The 21,982-nt window shown below is 38.3% G+C and overlaps 1 protein-coding gene and 1 pseudogene across 2 annotated transcripts in view; one reads left to right on the plus strand and one right to left on the minus strand.

The window, feature by feature from the left end:
- The first annotated feature begins 968 nt into the window (after nt 1-968).
- Nucleotides 969-3,487, plus strand: LOC138986058 (sentrin-specific protease 8-like; annotated as a pseudogene).
- A 3,695-nt stretch (nt 3,488-7,182) lies between these two features.
- Nucleotides 7,183-21,982, minus strand: part of PTGFR (prostaglandin F receptor) — a 62,855-nt gene continuing 48,055 nt past the window's right edge. For both annotated transcript variants that reach the window (XM_070367806.1, XM_070367805.1), the window contains exon 3: nt 7,183-11,066. In XM_070367806.1, coding sequence (XP_070223907.1) covers nt 10,776-11,066 — 291 coding nt within the window. In that variant the 3' untranslated portion in view covers nt 7,183-10,775. The remainder of the gene's footprint in view (nt 11,067-21,982) is intronic.

Consider the following 21,982-nt stretch of genomic DNA (forward strand, 5'->3'; position numbering starts at 1 on the left):
TATATTTATAATCTTTGAGGACAGAAAGTTTTTCTAAACAAGAAACAAAAGAAGGAATCCATTAAAGGTTCTGCCTAAGTGAAAATGTACAACTCTTATGTGCTGAAAGATACCTTCAGTGCAGAAGAAAGTGGCAGCCTGGTAGAAAAGCATTTGTAGCGAACATAGAAAAGTATCAATACAGGCTATGGACACAATTGTGTCTCCCTCCCACCAAATTCCTATGTTTAAGCCCTATCTCCCAATGTAATGGTATTTAGAGATGGGGCCTTTGGGAGGTAATTTAGTTTTTATTTTTTAATTAATTTTTATTGGAGTATACTTGCTTTAAAATGTTGTGTTAGTTTCTACTGTACAGCAAAGCGAATCACCTATAATACACATATATCCCCTCTTTTTTTAATTTCCTTCCCATTTAGGTCACACAGAGCACTGACTTTCCTGTGCTATAACAGTAGGTTCTCATTTGATGAGGTCCTGAGGGCAAGGTCTTCATAAGGGAATTAGTGCCCTTAGAAAAAGAGACTGGACAGTTTGCTTCCTCTCTCTGCCATGTGAAGACATAGCATATAGGATATAGCAAGAAGATGCCTAGAAGGAGAGCCCTTCCCAGTTAATTGTCTAACACCTTAATCTTGGGCTTTCCTGCCTCCAGAACAGGGAGAAATAAATTTCAATTGTTTAAGCCATCTAGTCTATGGTACTTTGTTAGAGAAGCCCAAGCTGACAAAGATAATATCCTTAATATACACAGTCTTCCTGCAAGTCAAGAAGGAAAAATGAGCATATTAAAAATGGATAAAGGTCAGGAACAGGAAATTTACAGAGGAAGCGCAAATGACTCATAAACGTATAAAAAGTTGCTCATCTTCATTAGCAATGGAAAATGCAAGTAACCTCAAGGATGACTTAAATATAATTTATTTTTTGCCAATCAGATTGGTGACAATAAAAAGATTGCTGTAATACAAAATAGCTGATGTCACGAATAGGGCATCTTCTCTTAAAAGAGGATAGGGGTACACTCCAGAATTTAGCAAATGAGCAGGTCTTAAGCTAGCAATTCCACAAAACACACATACACAAAAATATAAAGGTGTGCATATCAAAATAACATCATTTTAAAAAGGGAAATAACTGAAAACAAAAACAACTTTCCCTCAATAGGAAAATTGTTAATTTAAATTATAGCACACTTATATTATGTAATACTATTTAGCTGTTAACAGTATTCTGAATATATTGACATGGACTACAGGAGATCAAACCAGTCAAGGAAAATCAATCCTGAATATTCACTGGAAGGACTGATCCTGATCCAATACTTTAGCCACTTAATGTGAAGAGCTGACTCATTCGGAAAAAACCTTATGCTGGCAAAGATTAAGGCAGGAGAAGAGGATGACAGAGAATGAGATGGTTGGATGGCATCACTGACTCAAAGGACATGAGTTTGAGCAAGCTCCAGAATTCAGTGAAGGACAGGGAAGCCTGGCATCCTGCAGTCCATGGGGTTGCAAAGAGTTGGACACAACCGAGCAACTGAACGACAAATTGAAATAAAAAAGTGAAGAACACAACAGCATGTCTTGTATGATCTCATTTGTTAAAACTAAAATGACGTAGGTGTGTATTAGTGTAAAATTGTCTCCTTTAACATGGGAAAGGTAGCAACATAACAACAGGTGCAATTTGCTAATTTGGAGTTTTACCAATCAGACATTAAAAATAATTCAGATGAAATTAAATATGAAACTCTAAGATTGAGTTTACATTCAAATCCAAAATACAGTTCCTTCTGATTTCAGTAATTCTACGTCTCTTTTTTATGACTAAGATGCATATAAAACCGATTGGAGGCTGGTAGGGGTGGTGAGGCCTGAAGCAGCTTCTGGAATTTCTGAGCAGCCCTGGTCAGTACAAAATGGACCCAGTAGTCTTGAGTTACATGAACAGGCTCCTGCAAAGTCATCTCACTACTGGATCCTCCAAACTGGCTCAATGACCATGTTACTGGGTTTTCCTTTGAGTACCTTGGCAACAGTCAATTTCATGACTGCTCTGACTGCATCTGCTTCATCAGCCCCGAACTTACTCAGTTCATCAAGTGGCTGTCAACCCAGCAGAGATTACCATGTTCCTTGAACTCTTGGATCTCCCCAAGAGAGTTGTATTTTTAGCCATCAATGATAATTCCAAACATACAGGTGGGGGAACCCACTGGAGGTTGTTGGTTTATCTGCAAGGTAAAAATGGCTTTTTTCATTATGATTCTTATGCTAGCAACTCATTCCATGCAGAGCAGGTGGCAGAAAAACTAGAGGCTTTCTCAGGCAGAAAAGGAAACAAACTGGCCTTTGTGGAAGAGAAAGCCCCTGCTCAACAAAAATAGCTGTGACTGTGGGATGTATGTGATATGTAACACTGAGGCCTTGTGTCAGAACTCCTTTAGACAACAGCCAGAATCACTATTGCAGCTAAATCTCTCCTACATACATCACAAACAAGAGAGAAGAATAGAAAGATCTCGTTGCCAGACTTGCTAAAAATTAGCTGCTGAAATATATTGACTTTTGAAGTCTCTTTTGCCTGTCCCCATGTATTGGATGGCTGTGGTCTCAGTGCCTGAGGGAAGATGCCTGGGAGAGGAAAGCTTAGAATGTTTTCTTTCCCCTGAGAGAATGTTGTCCTCCGCACTATCCTAATGGAAAGTTTCACTTTAACCCTAACTTCTGAGCAGTATGTTCTGTGAAGGTGTCTTCAAAATATGCACCAAAACTGATTAATTCCCTTTTGGGCTCCCTCATCCACACTGGTTTATTCCAAAGAAAACAGATTGATCTGTAAAACAAATTAGGAATACGTTACATCTAGAAGCAAGAAGAAAATTATAGAGCAACCAAAAAGCACAACCCACATATTTCAAGAGATCAACTGGCTAGAAGCAGATTAAGACCTAACCTAATTCAAGATCGAAGTATTATCAGTTACTCAGTTCTATGATATCTCTTCCATTCAACAAGCAAAGGCTTTCCCAGCTATAAGCTTTGCCAATACTTGATAAAGATGATGTTAGCCCAGAGTTGCCCATCTGATTCCTGGAGCACTTTCAGTGTGTTGAAATAAATGTCTGTGGTGGACCTCTAGTTTTGCCTCTGAATACTATAAGTTGGCTTATTTTTGAAATATAAAAGAGAAAAAGTGACCTTTCTCAACTTTTTCACTTAATTCAAAATGCGGACAATGTAATTTCTGAAATGTGGAACCAAGAGCAAAAAAGAAATGCTATTCCTTCTAAATTAAAAAAAAAAAAAAAAGATGTGTAATTTCACTATTCTTCCACAATCTAGATGAGTAACTAAAAAGTATACTTTAGTAAATATGAGATTTTTGATAATGTAAAAACCATCCAATTATTAATACATTTTCATAATTGCATATCATATCTTTATTATTTTACTTTCAGTTGATATTTTTGCAGGGCAGAAACACAGCTCTGCCAGAAATTTTTTTTTTTTTTTTTCTCTAATTTTATTTTATTTTTAAACTTTACATAATTGTATTAGTTTTGCCAAATATCAAAATGAATCCGCCACAGGTATACATGTGTTCCCCATCCCGAAACCCTCCTCCTCCTCCCTCCCCATACCATCCCTCTGGGCCGTCCCAGTGCACCAGCCCCAAGCATCCAGCATCATGCATCGAACCTGGACTGGCAACTCGTTTCCTACATGATATTTTACATGTTTCATTGCCATTCTCCCAAATCTTCCCACCTCTCCCTCTCCCACAGAGTCCATAAGACTGTTCTATACATCAGTGTCTCTTTTGCTGTCTCGTACATCGGGTTATTGTTACCATCTTTCTAAATTCCATATATATGCGTTAGTATACTGTATTTATGTTTTTCCTTCTGGCTTACTTCACTCTGTATAATAGGCTCCAGTTTCATCCACCTCATTAGAACTGATTCAAATGTATTCTTTTTAATGGCTGAGTAATACTCCATTGTGTATATGTACCACTGCTTTCTTATCCATTCATCTGCTGATGGACATCTAGGTTGCTTCCATGTCCTGGCTATTATAAACAGTGCTACGATGAACATTGGGGTACACGTGTCTCTTTCCTTCTGGTTTCCTCACTGTGTATGCCCAGCAGTGGGGTTGCTGGATCATAAGGCAGTTCTATTTCCAGTTTTTAAGGAATCTCCACACTGTTCTCCATAGTGGCTGTACTAGTTTGCATTCCCACCAACAGTGTAAGAGGGTTCCCTTTTCTCACACCCTCTCCAGCATTTATTATTTGTAGACTTTTGGATCGCAGCCATTCTGACTGGTGTGAAATGGTACCTCATGGTGGTTTTGATTTGCATTTCTCTGACAATGAGTGATGTTGAGCATCTTTTCATGTGTTTGTTAGCCATCTGTATGTCTTTTTGGAGAAATGTCTATTTAGTTCTTTGGCCCATTTTTTGATTGGGTCGTTTATTTTTCTGGAGTTGAGCTGCAGGAGTTGCTTGTATATTTTTGAGATTAGTTGTTTGTCGGTTGCTTCATTTGCTATTATTTTCTCCCATTCTGAAGGCTGTCTTTTCACCTTGCTAATAGTTTCCTTTGATGTGCAGAAGCTTTTAAGTTTAATTAGGTCCCATTTGTTTATTTTTTGCTTTTATTTCCAATATTCTGGGAGGTGGGTCATAGAGGATCCTGCTGTGATGTATGTCGGAGAGTGTTTTGCCTATGTTCTCCTCTAGGAGTTTTATAGTTTCTGGTCTTACGTTTAGATCTTTAATCCATTTTGAGTTTATTTTTGTGTATGGTGTTAGAAAGTGGTCCAGTTTCATTCTTTTACAAGTGGTTGACCAGATTTCCCAGCACCACTTGTTAAAGAGATTGTCTTTAATCCATTGTATATTCTTGCCTCCTTTGTCGAAGATAAGGTGTCCATATGTGCGTGGATTTATCTCTGGGCTTTCTATTTTATTCCATTGATCAATATTTCTGTCTTTGTGCCAGTACCATACTGTCTTGATAACTGTGGCTTTGTAGTAGAGCCTGCCGGAAATTCTTTACAATAACTTCCTACAGAATCTTTGAACAAAACATTTGGTATCAGTTCAGTTCAGTTGCTCAGTTGTGTCCGACTCTTTGCGACCCCATGAATTGCAGCACACCAGGCCTCCCTGTCCATCACCAACTCCCAGAGTTCACTCAGACTCACGTCCATCGAGTCAGTGATGCCATCCAGAGGATGGATGCCATCTCATCCTCTGTCATCCCCTTCTCCTCCTGCCCCCAATCCCTCCCAGCATCAGAGTCTTTTCCAATGAGTCAACTCTTTGCATGAGGTGGCCAAAGTACTGGAGTTTCAGCTTTAGCATCATTCCTTCCAAAGAAATCCCGGGGCTGATCTCCTTCAGAATGGACTGGTTGGATCTCCTTGCAGTCCAAGGGACTCTCAAGAGTCTTCTCCAACACCACAGTTCAAAAGCATCAATTCTTCAGCACTCAGCTTTCTTCTCATATCCATACATGACCACTGGAAAAACCATAGCCTTGACTAGACGGACCTTTGTTGCCAAAGTAATGTCTCTGCTTTTGAATGTGCTAACATTCAGTATACATAAACTTATATCTCAAGATTCCTAAGATTTCAATTTTGCCAGGTTTCTGATTCATTTCATATACTGTCATGTTTGGGTTCAAAATGAAGCGACTTGGTGAAAAAGAAAAGAAATATAGTTTAATCTTGTTCTAGTGCTGTTTTCCTACTTTGGATTTTCTAACAGTTTGATAAAATTCAACAGCAAAGAGTATATTAAGGTATCAAAATATTTTAAAGAGACTGAAAACGCAAGTGAAGTCACTCAGTCATGTCCGACTCTTGTGACCCCATGAACTGTAGGCCTACCAGGCTCCCCCGTCCATGGGATTTTCCAGGCAAGGGTACTGGAGTAGGGTGCCATTTCCTTCTCCAGGGCATCTTCCCAACCCAGGGATCAAACCCAGGTCTACCTGGTTTGTGGGCAGATGCTTTACGGTCTGGCCATTAATGCAAAGGTAAAAGTAAATTTCAAACATCTTCATTTATTAGAAACACAACTATTTCAGACAATGCTGCAACTAGGCTATTCTTGGCATTGTACAGAATGTTTTACTCCCTGCATTTTTAAAAACCAGGCTTTTCACTTTTTATTCTATGGTGTCATCTAAAATTTCTATTAATTGCGAAAAGCTTGTGGAATATATATGGCATTCATTCTGCTTTATCTTTGTAGATTACAAGATTCTTAAATAAATGAGACCTAAATATTTGTATCCCGTGATGTTTCTAAAAACATTTTTTTTTTTTTTTAATTTAAACCTGGTTCCAGTTTGAATCACTTTCACTTTTCACTTTCATGCATTGGAGAAGGAAATGACAACCCACTCCATTGTTTTTGCCTGGAGAATCCCAGGGACGGGGGAGCCTGGTGGGCTGCCGTCTCTGGGGTCACACAGAGTCGGACACGACTGAAGCAACTTAGCAGCAGCAGCAGCAAGAAGTAAATAACGAACACAACAAAAAACAATTACCTAATATGGAAATCACTACTGCTATCTACCAATTTTTTTCAGCCCTCCTTTGTGATATTTCATAGTATTACACTTACCTGCCCTGCTTGAAGTTAGTGGGGCCATTTTACTTGCTTTGGCCAGAGATGTGTGAGCAAAAGTAATATGTGTCGCTCAAGGTGGAAGCTCTTAGAGCCAGTGCATGATTCATCAGGTTGTTTTTCCCTTTAGCACCACAAACAGCAACATCTAAGATTACTGCTGCTTTGTCCCAAGGTCTCTGAGTGCTCACAGTGGGCAGAGCTCCCCTTCTGAGTGGACAGTATCCACGGGTGAGATACAAACCTTTCTGGATTTATGGCACTGGGACTGGGGGGCTGTTATTATAGGTATACTTGTGCCAGTGTGTTTTGGAGATGATCAAATTCCCACCAGAATTATAACCTACCTGTGTAAGATGAGGCACAGGAAAAAGAAACAAGGCAGATGTCACAGAAAAGTGGACAGGAAAGAGATAGCAAAAGGAAAATAAGCTGAAATCCTTAGTTTAGGTTTCAGGAACCTAAACCCGAAAATTTAGGTTCCAGAGTTCCAAATTTTATATGATCTTCCTAAAAATAACCAGTCCTGATAAACACCAAAAGTTTATTTTTTAGAAATCATTTGTTTGAAGTTTTAAACTAGTCAAAGCACTAAAATGACATGAGTTACATGCTGATGGAAGACACAAAATATACATATCACTATTTACTCTCTTATACAACTCAACAAGTATGAAGAGCATAAAATACATTTATTCACATAACACATTTCATCAACTGTTAAAATATGTCAATGACAAGTTGAAGTCCAACAATATTATTTACCAGGCAGTACAATAGTCTGACCCCCAGTGAAGCAGAAAAATATACACTCCCATCCTTTATAGTCTCACCTTAGACAATTAGTCTTGAGCAATAATGATAATATATATGTGAAGCTTGCACCAAGTTTCACAAAAAGTTCACTTCATTTACTAAATGATCTTACTTGGACTCTGAACTCAGGTTAGGCACAAAACTAAAGCAGGTTTATCATTTTCATACTGAAAATGATCAAACAAGATCATTTGTTTTATAAGACAGATATATCTATGTATATGTGTGTGTGTTAACTTAGTATTTTTCACTTCAGCAACAACAGATAATTGGAAGCAACTTTCTGCTTTTCTTAAAAAAAAAAATGTTTAAAGAACATATTTCTATCACCTAGTTAAACCCATCAGTAAAAAGTCTGATATTTTAGGATATACTTAAAGCTAATTATGGAACAGCACTATCTCTCTGTACCCCTAAACACATCTGCTGGGGTTTTGTAGTCTCATTTTTTAAAAGTTCACTAACATTAGAAAAAGCCTGCTATTTTCAAGTAATCTGCCTAGAAAAATATAATCCCCTAGAAATAATGTAATCAAATTGTATATGAAGTTGCTTGGATACTATTTTATCCAATGAGAAGGGAAATTCAGTTACTCTGATGGTCTAATGATAAATTTTAAAGTAGACTGTAAAACTTTAAAAGTGGTAAGCTTCCTGAACACTATTTCCAGTCATTTGAACAAATATCCTTCCCCTTTGAACAAATATATGAAAGTTATTGGCAGATGCTCTACTTTATTATTCATTATACAATAAATTGTCAAACCACATGGAAATACATATAATAACAGAAATAAAATTCTGAAGTCAGATATGCATATTGTGCTCATTTCATTTCATTTTCTGTGGACAAAAAAGCCTAACACTATGTAAGCACACATATTCTTTGACTGTTTTTTCCCCCAATTTTTGGTGTTTATTTCTTGAGTTTAACAGCATCATGAAACCAATTTAGTTGCTCTAAACCTAAGCTCAGATAATAGAGATAACCCTTCCAGGATGTGCAGAGAATGACTGCCCTGTCACTCCCCAAAATCTTGCATGCTAAGCTCATGCAGTCCTATACATGGCCATGTCACAATATCTCCTCAACACAGACACGCATGACCAGAGTGACATCATAGCAAGAGAAACAATTTTGTCATTTGTCTTCTCAAGGAGAAAAGGCCTAAAACTGAGGTTTTCTCCTCCACAGATCTCCTAGATCAGGCTCTATGGGCACTAGTCACTGCAGTATCCCAACCAGCCTGAGGAGAAAGGATGGAACTTTGCTTCCTTCTACTTCAGCTCACAGAACACCAACACTCTCTCAAGGAACTCTAGGAAATACGTATCTCCTCTAAACCATCAATTAATTCTTTTAGTCTTTAAGTGCTCCTAAAACATGTGAGAACATTTATGTAATATAACAGCAATCACAAATTGCAATGGCTTTTTAAAAAGTATATACACTGGAGATAGATAGATAGATCTTAAAATAACCAACATGTAGTTGTCAGCTTAAACTAAAAGTACACAAAACCTTTGCACTTCCATGCTCATTTGCACCAAGATATCCTTTCCAGTAGTTCAATTTGGCAAGTATCAAGCATCTACTATGTGCTCTATATGTGAATGACCTAACTTGGTGTGATTCATCATTTACTGGTCATAAACTAAGAATATCATATACACCAGTGTGTCTATGCATCTTGCCCTACTTTAAATTCATTGGGGAACAAAACAGTTGTCTTTAAATCTTCACTGAGGCTGTTTGCTTGAGCAAACATTCTTCCAGTGTATTCATTACATTAAGCATACATTCTTTTAATGTATTCATTAGAATTTACCAACATTCACCAAAGTAAACAAGAACAAGAACTTTTAAATTACCAGTCAAAAGCAAAAATTTGTAAAAATAGTAATTTAAGTCTAATTGATCTATACAGATTTCCTAGAGAATCTAGTCAGTTTCACAAGGAAGAGTAATATTAAAACAGACCCCAACTAATGAAAAAATGAGTTTTTTATAGAAATGCATTTCCTGAATATAAAGCAGAACTAGCTATCCTCTGCTCTGACAGACTCAGGACATTTTGAATGATTACTAAAATTCTTTGAGTTCAATTACACAAACAAGCAAAGAAAAAAATGTAAGTATTATTTGGAAATTTGGAGAGAGATTTTTATCTTTTGGTTAATCATTATAAGGGTCTCAAAATACCTGGCTAATTGCCAAAGTTCCCCTTGACATTGGTAGTACAGGCTTTGGAAGATGCCATCTTACAGATTTAAAGAATTCCTTTCAACTTAAATTTCTGATGTCCTTGGTGTGTGTGTGAGTATATGTGCGTGTATAAGTGAAAAGAAACACACTAGCTGCAGATAGTCTTTGAATATTTTTCTCTAGAGGCTGTGTTTCTTTTGTTCCCTGACACAGAAATGACACTGTGTCAATGGTTCTTAGGTAAAGCACCTTTACCAATGTTCTCTGCACCCATCACTTAGGGTTTAACTTCTGCTTGTTTGCATTATCCATGGCTGAGTTCCTTAGGAACCGCTACAGTGCAAGTCACCTCTACACCTGCTCACACAGACTTTGTTTCTCTACAAACTATTGACTATACATAAGCATTTTCAGAGGAAATGGTGATTACTTGAAAACTGTGCAAATCTATGACTTAACAAGAATATCTTCAAACAAAAACTGACCTTCATATCAATAAATGCAAGAGTTGTATCTGTCAAATATGACAAAGAAAGGTTCATTCTAAACAGGCTCACAAGACCAGGCAATCTGACAGCCAACCACGTATGTGGAAGTCATTATAAGAAGCCACAATCAATCCCCTGTGACATGACAACGCACGTATTAACTGAGGCTACGTAATGAGGAGTAAAACAGACCAGATCAAAAAAGGGTGCCCCATTTCACTGTGCCTGGTCTGCATAGAGCAGTGACCCCCTAAATGGCCATTTCACTGTTCAGGTAGTAGACCAAATACAGGCTTCAGGCTTCAAGAGAGTCACTCATTTCAAAAGCAACAATAGCACAGATAAGGCCCAAACTGCTTTCGTTTGACTCCTATGGCATTATTTTATCACATTTACCTCCAGTTGACAAAAGCGTGTTAAAATATGTAATTAAACAGCTAATTTAACAAATTTAAAAGCCAAGTCTGACAAAAGTGCCCCCATACTATCTGGGTGAGGGCTGATTTTTCCAGTTAGACTTTCTCTATTTACACAATTAACTGAAGTATTGCCAACACTTTTTTTTAAATTTGGTCCTAGACCTACACTGATTTACCATCCTATTCAACTAGGTGCTTGTTTGCTGAGTTACTTTCTCTGTAACTGGTAAATCAGAAATAGCAGCAACCTTTAAGGAATTTTTAATGGAGCTAAGCTCCCAAACATGTAAGCTGATGACATGTACTCCACAACAGCGTCTGGTACACACATAGAGGTTCCTAAGGACAGCCTTCCGTAGAAGAATATACACCCAAGGATCTAAGATTTGATTCCATGTTGCCATTCGAAGAGTAAAAAGGGTTCTTTCACAGGAATCCTTAAAATCTTGTATATTCATTCCAATGCTGGCCATTGTCACCTGCAAAACAAACAAAATAGAGAAATCACTTGATAGACAGATTTTTAACTTAACAAACTGCTACATGGTATTTATTTCACTTTCCACAAAGTGATGTTATTTTGCAAAACACCGAGAAAAAGAAATGATAGCAGAATAGCAGAAATAGCAGAAACATTGACATAGACATCTGAATCCTTCGAATTCAAACTGACACCAGAACTACGAAAATGACAACTTATACGGCAAGTCAAATGTGCACAAACAGAATGACCGAAGAGCAGACAAACACTGATCCTAGTTACAGACCTCTTCTTACTTCTGGGAATAGAAAATTCAAAGCCAACATATTTGTAAATCTTGATGAAAAAACTAAAGTTTATTTATGCAAATAGATTATAGATAAGCTAAAGTTTATATAAACTATAGATAAAAGTTTTTAAAATTTTATTTAGAACAGCTATACACTGTCACTAAGTCACATCTGACTCTTTGCCACCCCATGAACTGTAGCCCTCAAGGCTTCTCTATCCATGGGATTTCCCAGGCAAGAAAACTGAAGTGAGTTGCCATTTCCTTCTCCAAGAGATCTTCCCAACCCAGGGATGCTATCCATGTCTCCTGCACTGGCAGGTGAATTCTTTACCACAGAGGCACCAGGGAAGCCCTAGCTATAGATTAGAACTGGTCTAAGCATTGAGCCTAGGTTTTACTTCTCAATGAACATTTGCAGAACAAACAAAATGTCTTTGAAAACATCTTGGCTATAAAAACAAATAACGAATAAATGAACAAAAGGTAAAACTGAAAATTTAAGGGGGATTACACTATTATGTCAGCAGGATTGAGAGACAATGTAAAAACCTAAAACCCAAATGGAAACAACAACAACAAAAAAATCAAGTCTTCTTGGTCTTCTTGATGGGTCATTATCAAGAATAAAATGCTTCAATGTGGCTGGTGATACTTATGGTTAAAGGAGAAATGTCCCTTACCAAAACCCTCATTGTCTACACAACAAACTCCTTAACTGCCTTCTTGATGATGCATCTGACATCCATCTCTATAACCTCATCTCTCCTGCCAATACCCTACGCTCCAACCACAGTAAAGGCCTCAACTGTCCCAGATCCACCAGGCCCTTCTGAGCTTTGGCTTGTATGGCTCTCATTTTGAACCTCCACTCGCCATTTCTCTACCTGAAAAACTCCTATCCATCCTTCAAGCCCCACGTCATAATGGGCTCACCTCCATGAAACTTTTCCCAACTTCTCTGAGATGAATTAGCAAGTTGTGCTGCTCCAGCACCCTGTCCCTACTCAGCTGTGTCACATGCCACACTGCATGATAATGTATTATTTACTTGCAAATCTATGATCATCTCTTCTTTTTATTTTTATTTCTAATAGCTGGTACAAAGCTGGTACTTAAGATGTTCTCAGTAAATGGTAAAATGAGCAAAATTATATTATATTTTATTCATTGAGGCTGTTTCTAGAAGAACAGCATCTAGTCATCAGAGAAACATCTGCTCATCCATCACAGTGGTCTGATATTTTGAGGCCTCAGTTCAGTTCAGTTCAGTTCAATCACTCAGTCGTGTCCAACTCTTTGCAACTCCATGAATTGCAGCACGCCAGGCCTCCCTGTCCATCACCAACTCCCCGAGTTCACCCAGACTCACGTCCATCGAGTCAGTGATGCCATCCAGCCATCTCATCCTCTGTCGTCCCCTTTTCCTCCTGCCCCCAATCCCTCCCAGCATCAGAGTCTTTTCCAATGAGTCAACTCTTCGCATGAGGTGGCCAAAGTACTGGAGTTTCAGCTTTAGCATCATTCCTTCCAAAGAAATCCCAGGGCTGATCTCCTTCAGAATGGACTGGTTGGATCTTCTTGCAGTATTTTGAGGCCTAGAATGTTTCTAAAAGTAAAGGATTCCAAGGCGGTTTGTTGCCACTAAAAGAAACAAGATCTTGCAGTCCATGCAGACCCTTTGGGAAATGATTCTTTCCTTTATGGTTCCTCTTGTAGGGGAAAAAGTGATCAAAGTGCAGGTCTAAAGATTCTCTAGCTAATAAAATTGACCAAGTTTCACTGCACAGATAATTAGTCCTCAGACAATAGTCCCTGGGTTACTTCCAGACTCTTCTATCACTTCTCCCCAAGTTAGCTAACAGGATTGAAGAAATAAGCCTATATGAGCCCTGTTTCTCTTAAAAGACAGAAGGGCCAAGGCCCAATTGGCAATTGACTTGAGATACTTTCATTTTATGTTTTTTCTTTACTTATCAAATATTTGTTCATTTGCTGTGTGCCAGGCAATGTGCTAGGCTCTGAGGACACAGCGGCAAACGAAGCAAGTATTGCCTGTCCTTACGAAACTTACAATCTATTTTCTTTGCCTTCTTTTTTTTTTTTTGGACGTGGGGTGGGGAGGAGTGGGTTGAAGAATGAAAGAAGCAATAGGTCTCTTGCCTGATAAATACTAAGTGAATGCAGTTCCTGTTAATGACTACATGTGTTCCTAGAGATCTCAGAGCCCAGCCAAGACATTGCTCTCTGTAGCTGGGAACAAAGATGCTTGGTGCACTTGGATGGAACAGCTGGGCCTAGTTTAGAAACATACAAGCTTAAAATGCTTGAGTTACATGACATTCACTTCTCTGACTTTCCTCCTTCCCTTGCAAACACCAATGTGGTCACCAGCCATGAAAAAACATTGAGTCCTCTGCTGAGGGCAGCCAGTACCCAGGGCTTCCAGCACCGAGGGTTTTTCCAGAATACCAGGGTAGTGGCCAGACACTCCTCACTCTCCCCTTCCTATGACCCCAGCCCCAGCCTGGAAGCGAGGTTGCTCTAGAACCTAGCTTGGGAGAAGCACCAACAGTTACCCACCAAGTGGGTGGAGTATTTATATAAAAGAAAGATCATTAGTATGTTGTTGACAATAGTATATTGTTGAAAATTCAGGACAACTCAAGTATGCAACAAATCATAAATTATGGTACTTTCATGTAGTGGAAGATATGTAAGCTTTCATGTTTGTGATTCAGTCTTATTTTAATATTTATTTTTATTTATTTATTTGGCTGCACTGGGTCTTAGGTGCAGCATACAGGACCTTTTCGTTTTAGGTGTGGCATGCAGGATCCTCTTTAGTTGCTAACTCTCAGCTGTGGCATGTGGGATCTAGTTTCCCAATCAAGGATCTAACCCAGGACTCCTGTATTAGGAGCTCAGAGTCTTAGTCACTGAGCCACCAGGTAAGTTCTCAGTTTTAATTTTTTAAGGCAAGTTACCAAATATATTGACGGTATGATCCCAATTCTGAAAAACTTTATGTAATTTTGTGCGCACATAGAAAAAAAACTAGTGTATTTCAATGATTTTCTTGGTTAACTCTAGATAGTAGAATTGCAGAGGACTTTGATTTTCTCCTGTGCTTTGTCTCTAATTTTTTCTTTGTTAGATTATGAATTGCTTTATAATCTGTACTTTTTTTCCCTCAAGTAATTTGTTGAAATATACAGGCATACCTTGTTGTATTGTGCATAGCTTTATTATCGTGCTTTGCAGATACTGTATTTTTTTTTTTCTACAAATTGAAGGTTTATGGAACCTTGTGTTGTCAGATGACGGTCAGCATTTTTTAGTAATAAAGTATTTTTAATTAAGGTATGTATACACATTTTTTTAAAACATAATGCTATTGCAAAGTTAAGAGCTTACAGTACAGTGTAAAATATAATTGTGTTTGCCCTGGGAACCTAAAATTTCATGACTTGCTCTACCGTGATAGTCACTTTACTGTGGTGGTCTAAAACCAAACTCATGATATCTCCGAGGTTGTTGTTGTTGAGGTTTTAGTTACTAAGTCATGTCCAACTCTTGGCAACCCATGGACTGTAGACTACCAAGGTACTAAGTCTGTGAGATTTTGGGCAAGAATACTAGAGTGGGTTGCCATTTCCTTCTCCAGGGGATCTTCCCAACCCAAGGACTGAATCTGCATCTTTCGTACTGGCAGGTGGATTCTATACCACTGAGCCATCAGGACAGCCCTTGATCCCCAAAGTAGGCCTGTACTATTGTGCTAAAGACTCAGAACTAATGTTGATCATTTATGAATGTCTGTGTTTATGTGAGTGGGGTACTACAGAATTGCTGGAGAATTTCAGCCCTGATAAGCCTGATAGAAGGTTGGGAGTTGGGGTGAGAGCAGGAATGTCTACCATTTTCCCCAGGCTCCATCAAAAGTCACTTCACAAACCTTGAAAGCATTCTTCTCTGGCTGGCTCACTGGAACTTGGATTCCAGAGAGTTGTGCATAGATTTTCATCACTCGTGCAGTCTTTTATCTAGTTTCCAAGAGCTACTTGACACATAACTATGCTGTTATTTTCTAAAATATCTTCCTTTAGAGCTTGGCAGGTTATATTCAGTCATCTTTGTTAATGATTAGAATTCTAACTGAGAAGTGTAAAGGCCAAGTGTTTGGATGTTCTATGGAAAAACAAATGAATTAACTTGATACTTCTCCAGACATTCAACATTAAGACAATAGAGAAATAATGAAATCAAAGAAGTATGTGGGCCAGAATGTTTGTGTGCATTGCTAGTTGCAAAGAGCAAAATAGACAGATGATACGATAAGACCTCCACTTATTTGGGCCACATAGTACAATTAACTGTTATGGTAACTGCATATTTCCTAGAACTAACACTAAAAGAGATGACCTTTTCATCTTAGGGGATGGGAATGCAAAGGTAGGACGTCAAGAGACACCTGGAGTAACAGGCAAGTTCGGACTTCGAATACAAAATGAAGCAGGGCAAAGGTTAACAGAGCTTTGCCAAGAGAACACACTGGTCGTAGCAAACACCCTCTTCCAACAACACAAGAGACAAATCTAGATTTGGACATCACCAAGTGGTCAATACCAAAATCAGACTGATTATATTCTTTGCAATCAAAGATGGAAAAGATCTATACAGTCAACAAAAACAAGACCAGGACCTAACTGTGGCTTAGATCATCAGCTCTTTATTGCAAAATTGAGACTCAAATTGAAAAAAGTAGGGAAAACCCTAGACCATTCAGGTATGACCTAAATCAAATCTCTTATGATTATACAGTAGAAGTGACAAATAAATTCAAGGGATTAGATCTGATGGAAAGCCTGAAGAACTATGAATAACTATTCATAACATTATACAGGAAGTGGTGACCAAAACCATTCCCCCCAAAAAAAAGAAATGCAAAAAGGCAAAATGGTTGTCTGAGGAGGCCTTACAAATAGCTAAGAAAAGAATAGCAGCAAAAGGAAATGGAGAAATAGAAAGATACACCCATCTGAATGCAGAGTTCTAAAGAATAGCAACAGAGAAGGCAATGGCACCCCACTCCAGTACTCTTGCCTGGAAAATCCCATGGATGGAGGAGCCTAGTAGGCTGCAGTCCTTGGTGTCGCTAAGAGTCGGGGACGACTGAGCGACTTCATTTTCACTTTTCACTTTCATGCATTGGAGAAGGAAATGGCAACCCACTCCAGGGTTCTTGCCTGGAGAACCCCAGGGACGGGGGAGTCTGGTGGGCTGCCATCTATGGGGTCGCACGGAGTCAGACACGACTGAAGTGACTTAGCAGCAAAGAATAGCAAGGAGAGATAAGAAAGCCATCTTAAGAGAACAGTGCAAAGAAACAGAGGAAAACAATACAATGGGAAAAACTAGAGATATCTTCAAGAAAAATAGGGGTAACAAGGGAACATTTCATGCACAGATGAGCACAATAAAGGACAGAAATGGCAGGGATCTAACAGAGGCAGAAGAAATAAAGAAGAGGTGATAAGAATACACAGCAGAACTGTACAAAAAAAGGTTTTAATGACCCAGATAACCATCATGGTGTGGTCACTCACCTAGAGCCATACATCCTGGAGTGTGAAGTCAAGTGGGCCTTAGGAAGCATCACTGTGAACAAAGCTAATGGAGGTGATGGAATTCCAGCTGAGCTATTTCAAATCTTAAAAGACCATGCTGTTAAAGTCTTGCACTCAATATGCCAACAAATTTGGAAAACTTGGCAGCGACCACAGGACTGGAAAAGGTCAATTTTCATTCTAATCTCAAAGAAAGGCAATGCCATAGAATGTTCAAACTACCATACAATTGCATGCATTTCACATGCTAGCAAGGTGATGCTCAATATCCTTCAAGTTAGGCTTGAAGTACATGAACCGAAACTTTCAAATGTTCAAGCTGGATTTAGAAAAGGCAGAGGAACCAGAGATCAAATTGCCAACATCCATTGGATCATAGAAAAAGAAAGAGAGTTCCAGAAAAACATCTACTTCTGCTTCATTGATTACACTAAAGCCTTTGACTGTGTGGATCACAACAAACTGTGGAAAATTCTTAGAGATGAGAATACCAGATCACCTTACCTGCCTCCTGAGAAATCTGTACACAGGTCAAGAAGCAACAATTAAAATCAGACAGGAACAATGGACTGGTTAAAAATTGGGAAAGGAGTATGTCAAGGCTGTATATTATCATCATGCCTATTCAACTTATAAGCACAGTACATCATGCAAAATGCCAGACTGGATGAATCACAAGCTGGAGTCAAGATTGCTGGGAGAAATATCAACAACATCAGATATGCAGATGATACTACCCTAATGACAGGGTACAAAGAGGAAATAAAGAGTCTTTTGATGAAGATGAAAGACAAGAATGAAAAAGCTGACTTGAAACTCAACATTCAAAAAACTAAGATCATGGCATCTAGTCCCATCACTTCATGGCAAAAAGATGGGAAAAAAATGAAAACAGCGTCAGATCTTATTTTCTTGGCCCCCAAAATCACTGTGGACAGTGACAGCAGTCATGAAATTAAAAGACACTTGCCCCTTAGAAGAAAAGCTATGACAAATCTAGACAGCATATTAAAAAGCAGAGACATCACTTTGCAGACAAAGGTCTGCACAGTCAAAGCTATGGTTTTTCCAGTAATCATGTACAGATGTGAGAGTTGGACCATAAAGAAGGCTGAGCACTGAAGAACTGATGCTTTTGAACTGTGGTGCTGGAGAAGACTCTTGAGAGTTCTTTGGACTGCAACGAGATCAAACCAGTCAATCCTAAAGAAAATCACCCCTGAATACCCATTGCAAGGACTAATGCTAAAGCTGAAGCTCCATTACTTTGTTCTCCTGTTGTGAAGAGCCAACTTACTTGGAAAAGACCCTGATGCTGGGCAAGATTGAAGGCAGGAGGGGAAAGGAGCAATGGAGGCTAAGATGGTTGGATGGCATCACCAACTCAATGGTGTTCTGTAGTCCCTGGAATCACAAAGAGTCAGACATGACAGTGACTGAACAACAACAACAGCTGCCTATCTCGGCTTCCCCGGTGGCTCAGTGCTAAAGAATCCACCTGCCAATGCAGAAGATGTGGGTTCAATATCTAGCTTGGGAAGATCCCTTGGAGAAGGAAATGGCAACCCACTCCAGCATTCTTGCCTGGAAAATCCCATGGACAAAGGAGCCTGGCAGGCTACAGTCCATGGGATTGCAAATGAGTTGGACATGACAGAGACTAAACAACAATTCCGTATCAAACATTAAGGTCACCCAATTAATCAATCTTCCAGGCCACTCTACTCATACTCATAGAGCTCACATTCATTAAAGTTTTATTCTGGAAGTTACGCCATCATCCCCTACCCTGTCTGTTTTTCTGTTGACTGGTATCAGCACTCCAGTGGCTATTAACAATTATAAGCAATGTTAAATTAAGAATTATGCTTTCGTTCCTCTGAGTAATCATGAAAGTAAATCAATCCATTAGTGAATAGTTTCTTAGTGTATACTCTGCCCAGTCCTTATAGTAGATGCTAGTGATGCAAAGAACAATAGTTAGAGAAATCTCAACATATGATATATTTTGCTCCTTTATTTAGATTTTCTGTCTCTGCAACTAAAATATCATCTTCAAGGCATGTATTTTTATCTGGTTGTCTGTTGTATACCCAGCAGCTGGCATACATAGGACAGGTCAATATTAGTTGAATGAATTAAATGAATGAAATCCCTATGAGTAGAAACTGGTAAGAAAGAAAACAGTTATATTATTGTAAGTAATATAATAGAGACATATAAAAGGTGCTACAAGCAGAGTTATTTGCTAGTACATGATCACAGATGCAGTCATTAAAATGGTGAGTTTTTGTAGTTTTTCTAGTACATAGAAACTTCATTTAGTCAGACTTGAATAATTTTGCATTTATGGTGATTCTGCAGCAGTTTATATTTCTCCTTGGCACCATTTTTTTAAGGACATTTAAATGAATATGTAATTAAAAACCAATTTCTGATAGAATGTTCAGCTTCTTTAGATACCAAGCCATTTCTTAGAATTTTATCAACATCTGTCTTCAAATGAACAGTGCCTATGACGACTATACGTCAGTCTCATCTAGTCACTAACACAGGTAATTTTATACATAGTTATCTCACTCCAAGAAGCATACCATCCCTTCCTCCTTTCCATCATCAGAGAAGACTTAGTTCAGGGACACCTTTTTAGGGAATAAAAGCATACAGAGAGGTACAGCCCACTGATTTTCAAGCTATTGTCCCTTATAACATTGTTATCCAAAGACTGATCTTTAGGTTTGGCACTTAAATAACCACAGAAATGAGGGCTAATTCTGATTATGCAACTACAATCCAGTCTTACCAGATGATGATAAAAGTCCATTTGGAAGTTTTACCAAAGAACCACGTCCTTACACCTCCATGTTTAAGAAGTTCAATCAATGTGTTAATTTGGACAACTAGTGGTAAAGAACGATGCATAGATGAGTGATTTTTAAATGTCATAGTACCTACAAAAATTCAAAAATTAAAAATTAAATTTTCATTTAATTTCATTTATATTGCCATAATGGCAATTTTTAAAAGGCATATAATCACTGAGTATAATCACTGAATCTATCTCACTAGAACAGGTAACTTTTAAAGTTAAATATACTTATGGTGATTTAACTATAGCATTTATGCTTAAAATAGAATAGCTTATCTCTGCCACAGTGACTACAAGAACCTTGAGAAAAAAAACTTGACTCTAGTTTAAAAAACTTAACTCCTACATAATATTTTTTTAAAGTAACAAATTGAAATGTAGAAGCTCTAGCAGGATATATCTTTCAACTACGAACTTTTTCCATATCTAAATGTTATAAATGTCCATAATGTTGAATATAGAAGGTAATATTTCAATAATTTCCTATTTATTGAATACTCATTAAAATTAAGACAATATTTGTACTTGGTGAATGATGTAGAGATAAGTAAAACAGAAATACTACAGTATTGGGAGAAACAGACAAAAACATATATTATTTCTTACAACACAACTCAAGAACAGCTGTGAAATGTTGCCTACCTCCTAAGTATACATTTATGCTGCATAATACAAACACTTGTACAAATAATTTTTTTTTCTGTTTGGTTTGTTGATAGATTAATCAATGTTCCAATCAACAGTGCATTTTTGTCTCTGTCTACAGACTCTGACAGTTACAAAGAAGTGAGAAAATAGGGCATACTGCATTAAGACAGCTCCCCCTAGAATGGGACTGTCCTAAATTATAATGTTTTATATATATCTTTGCTCCTTCCTGACAGCTGAGGAAATGAGGTACAAAGCAAAGAGCAGGAAAAATTTTCAACTGAACACTATGTAGAGAAGAAAAATAAGTATAATACTTGAAAAACAAAACTATTAATCTTTCCAGACAAGGGTAATTTGTAGAATACATGTATTATCATTTTGTATTCCAGTACCTTCTGCCAGACCTGTACTTTTTTTGAGTCTGTTTAGAAGGAAAATTTATGCCATAATTTCTAGGAATAATTGTCCACATAGGCCCCTGCTGCTAGTCTTTACCCCTGCAAAAGTTGTAATTTTCTGACACTTTTCAAAGGAATAAAATATAGTCATTTTAGAATACCAAACATAAAAAAATTCTTCAGCAAAATGTTTATATATATATATATATACACACACACACACACATATAGTGCACGCTAAGTTGTTTTAGTCATGTCCAATTCTTTGCAACCCCATGGACCCACAGCTTGCCAGGCTCCTCTTCCATGGAATTTTCCATGGGAGTGGGTTGCATGCCCTCCTCCAGGGGATCTTCCCGACCCAGGGATCAAACCTGTGTCTCGACACCTCCTGCATTGGCAGATGGGTTCTTTACCACCAGTGCCACCTGGGAAGCCTATATATATATATACACACATATATACATAGATATATATCACATGTGATCATTTCTCTAAGGAAGGCTATTGTTGTTCAGTTGCTCAGTCATGTCTGACCCTGTGACCCCATGGACTGCAGCATCCTAGGCTTTCCTGTCCTTCACCATCTCCTGGAGCTTGCTCGAACTCACGTCCATTGAGTCGGTGATGCCATCCAACCATCTCATTCTCTGTCATCCCCCTCCCCTCCTGACTTCATTCTTTCCCAGCATCAGCATCTTTTCTAATGAATTGGCTCTTCACATCAGGTGCCCAAAGTAATGATGCTTCAGCTTCAGCATCAGTCCTTTCAATGAATATTCAGGGCTGATTTCCTTTAGGATGGACTGGTTGGATCTCCTAGCAGTCCAAGGGACTCTCAAGAGTCTTCTCCAACACCACAGTTCAAAAGCATCAATTCTTCAGCGCTCAGCTTTCTTTATGGTCCAACAGTCACATCCACACACGACTACTAGAAAAACCACAGCTTTGACTACATGGACATTTTTCGCAAAGTAATGTATCTGCTTTTTAATACACTGTCTAGGCTTGTTATAGTTTTTCTTCCAAGGAGCAAGCATCTTTTAATTTCATGGCTGCAGCCACCATCTGCAGTGA

Source organism: Bos mutus, chromosome 3, assembly GCF_027580195.1.
Source record: "Bos mutus isolate GX-2022 chromosome 3, NWIPB_WYAK_1.1, whole genome shotgun sequence".
In the NCBI taxonomy this organism is placed as follows: domain Eukaryota; kingdom Metazoa; phylum Chordata; class Mammalia; order Artiodactyla; family Bovidae; genus Bos; species Bos mutus.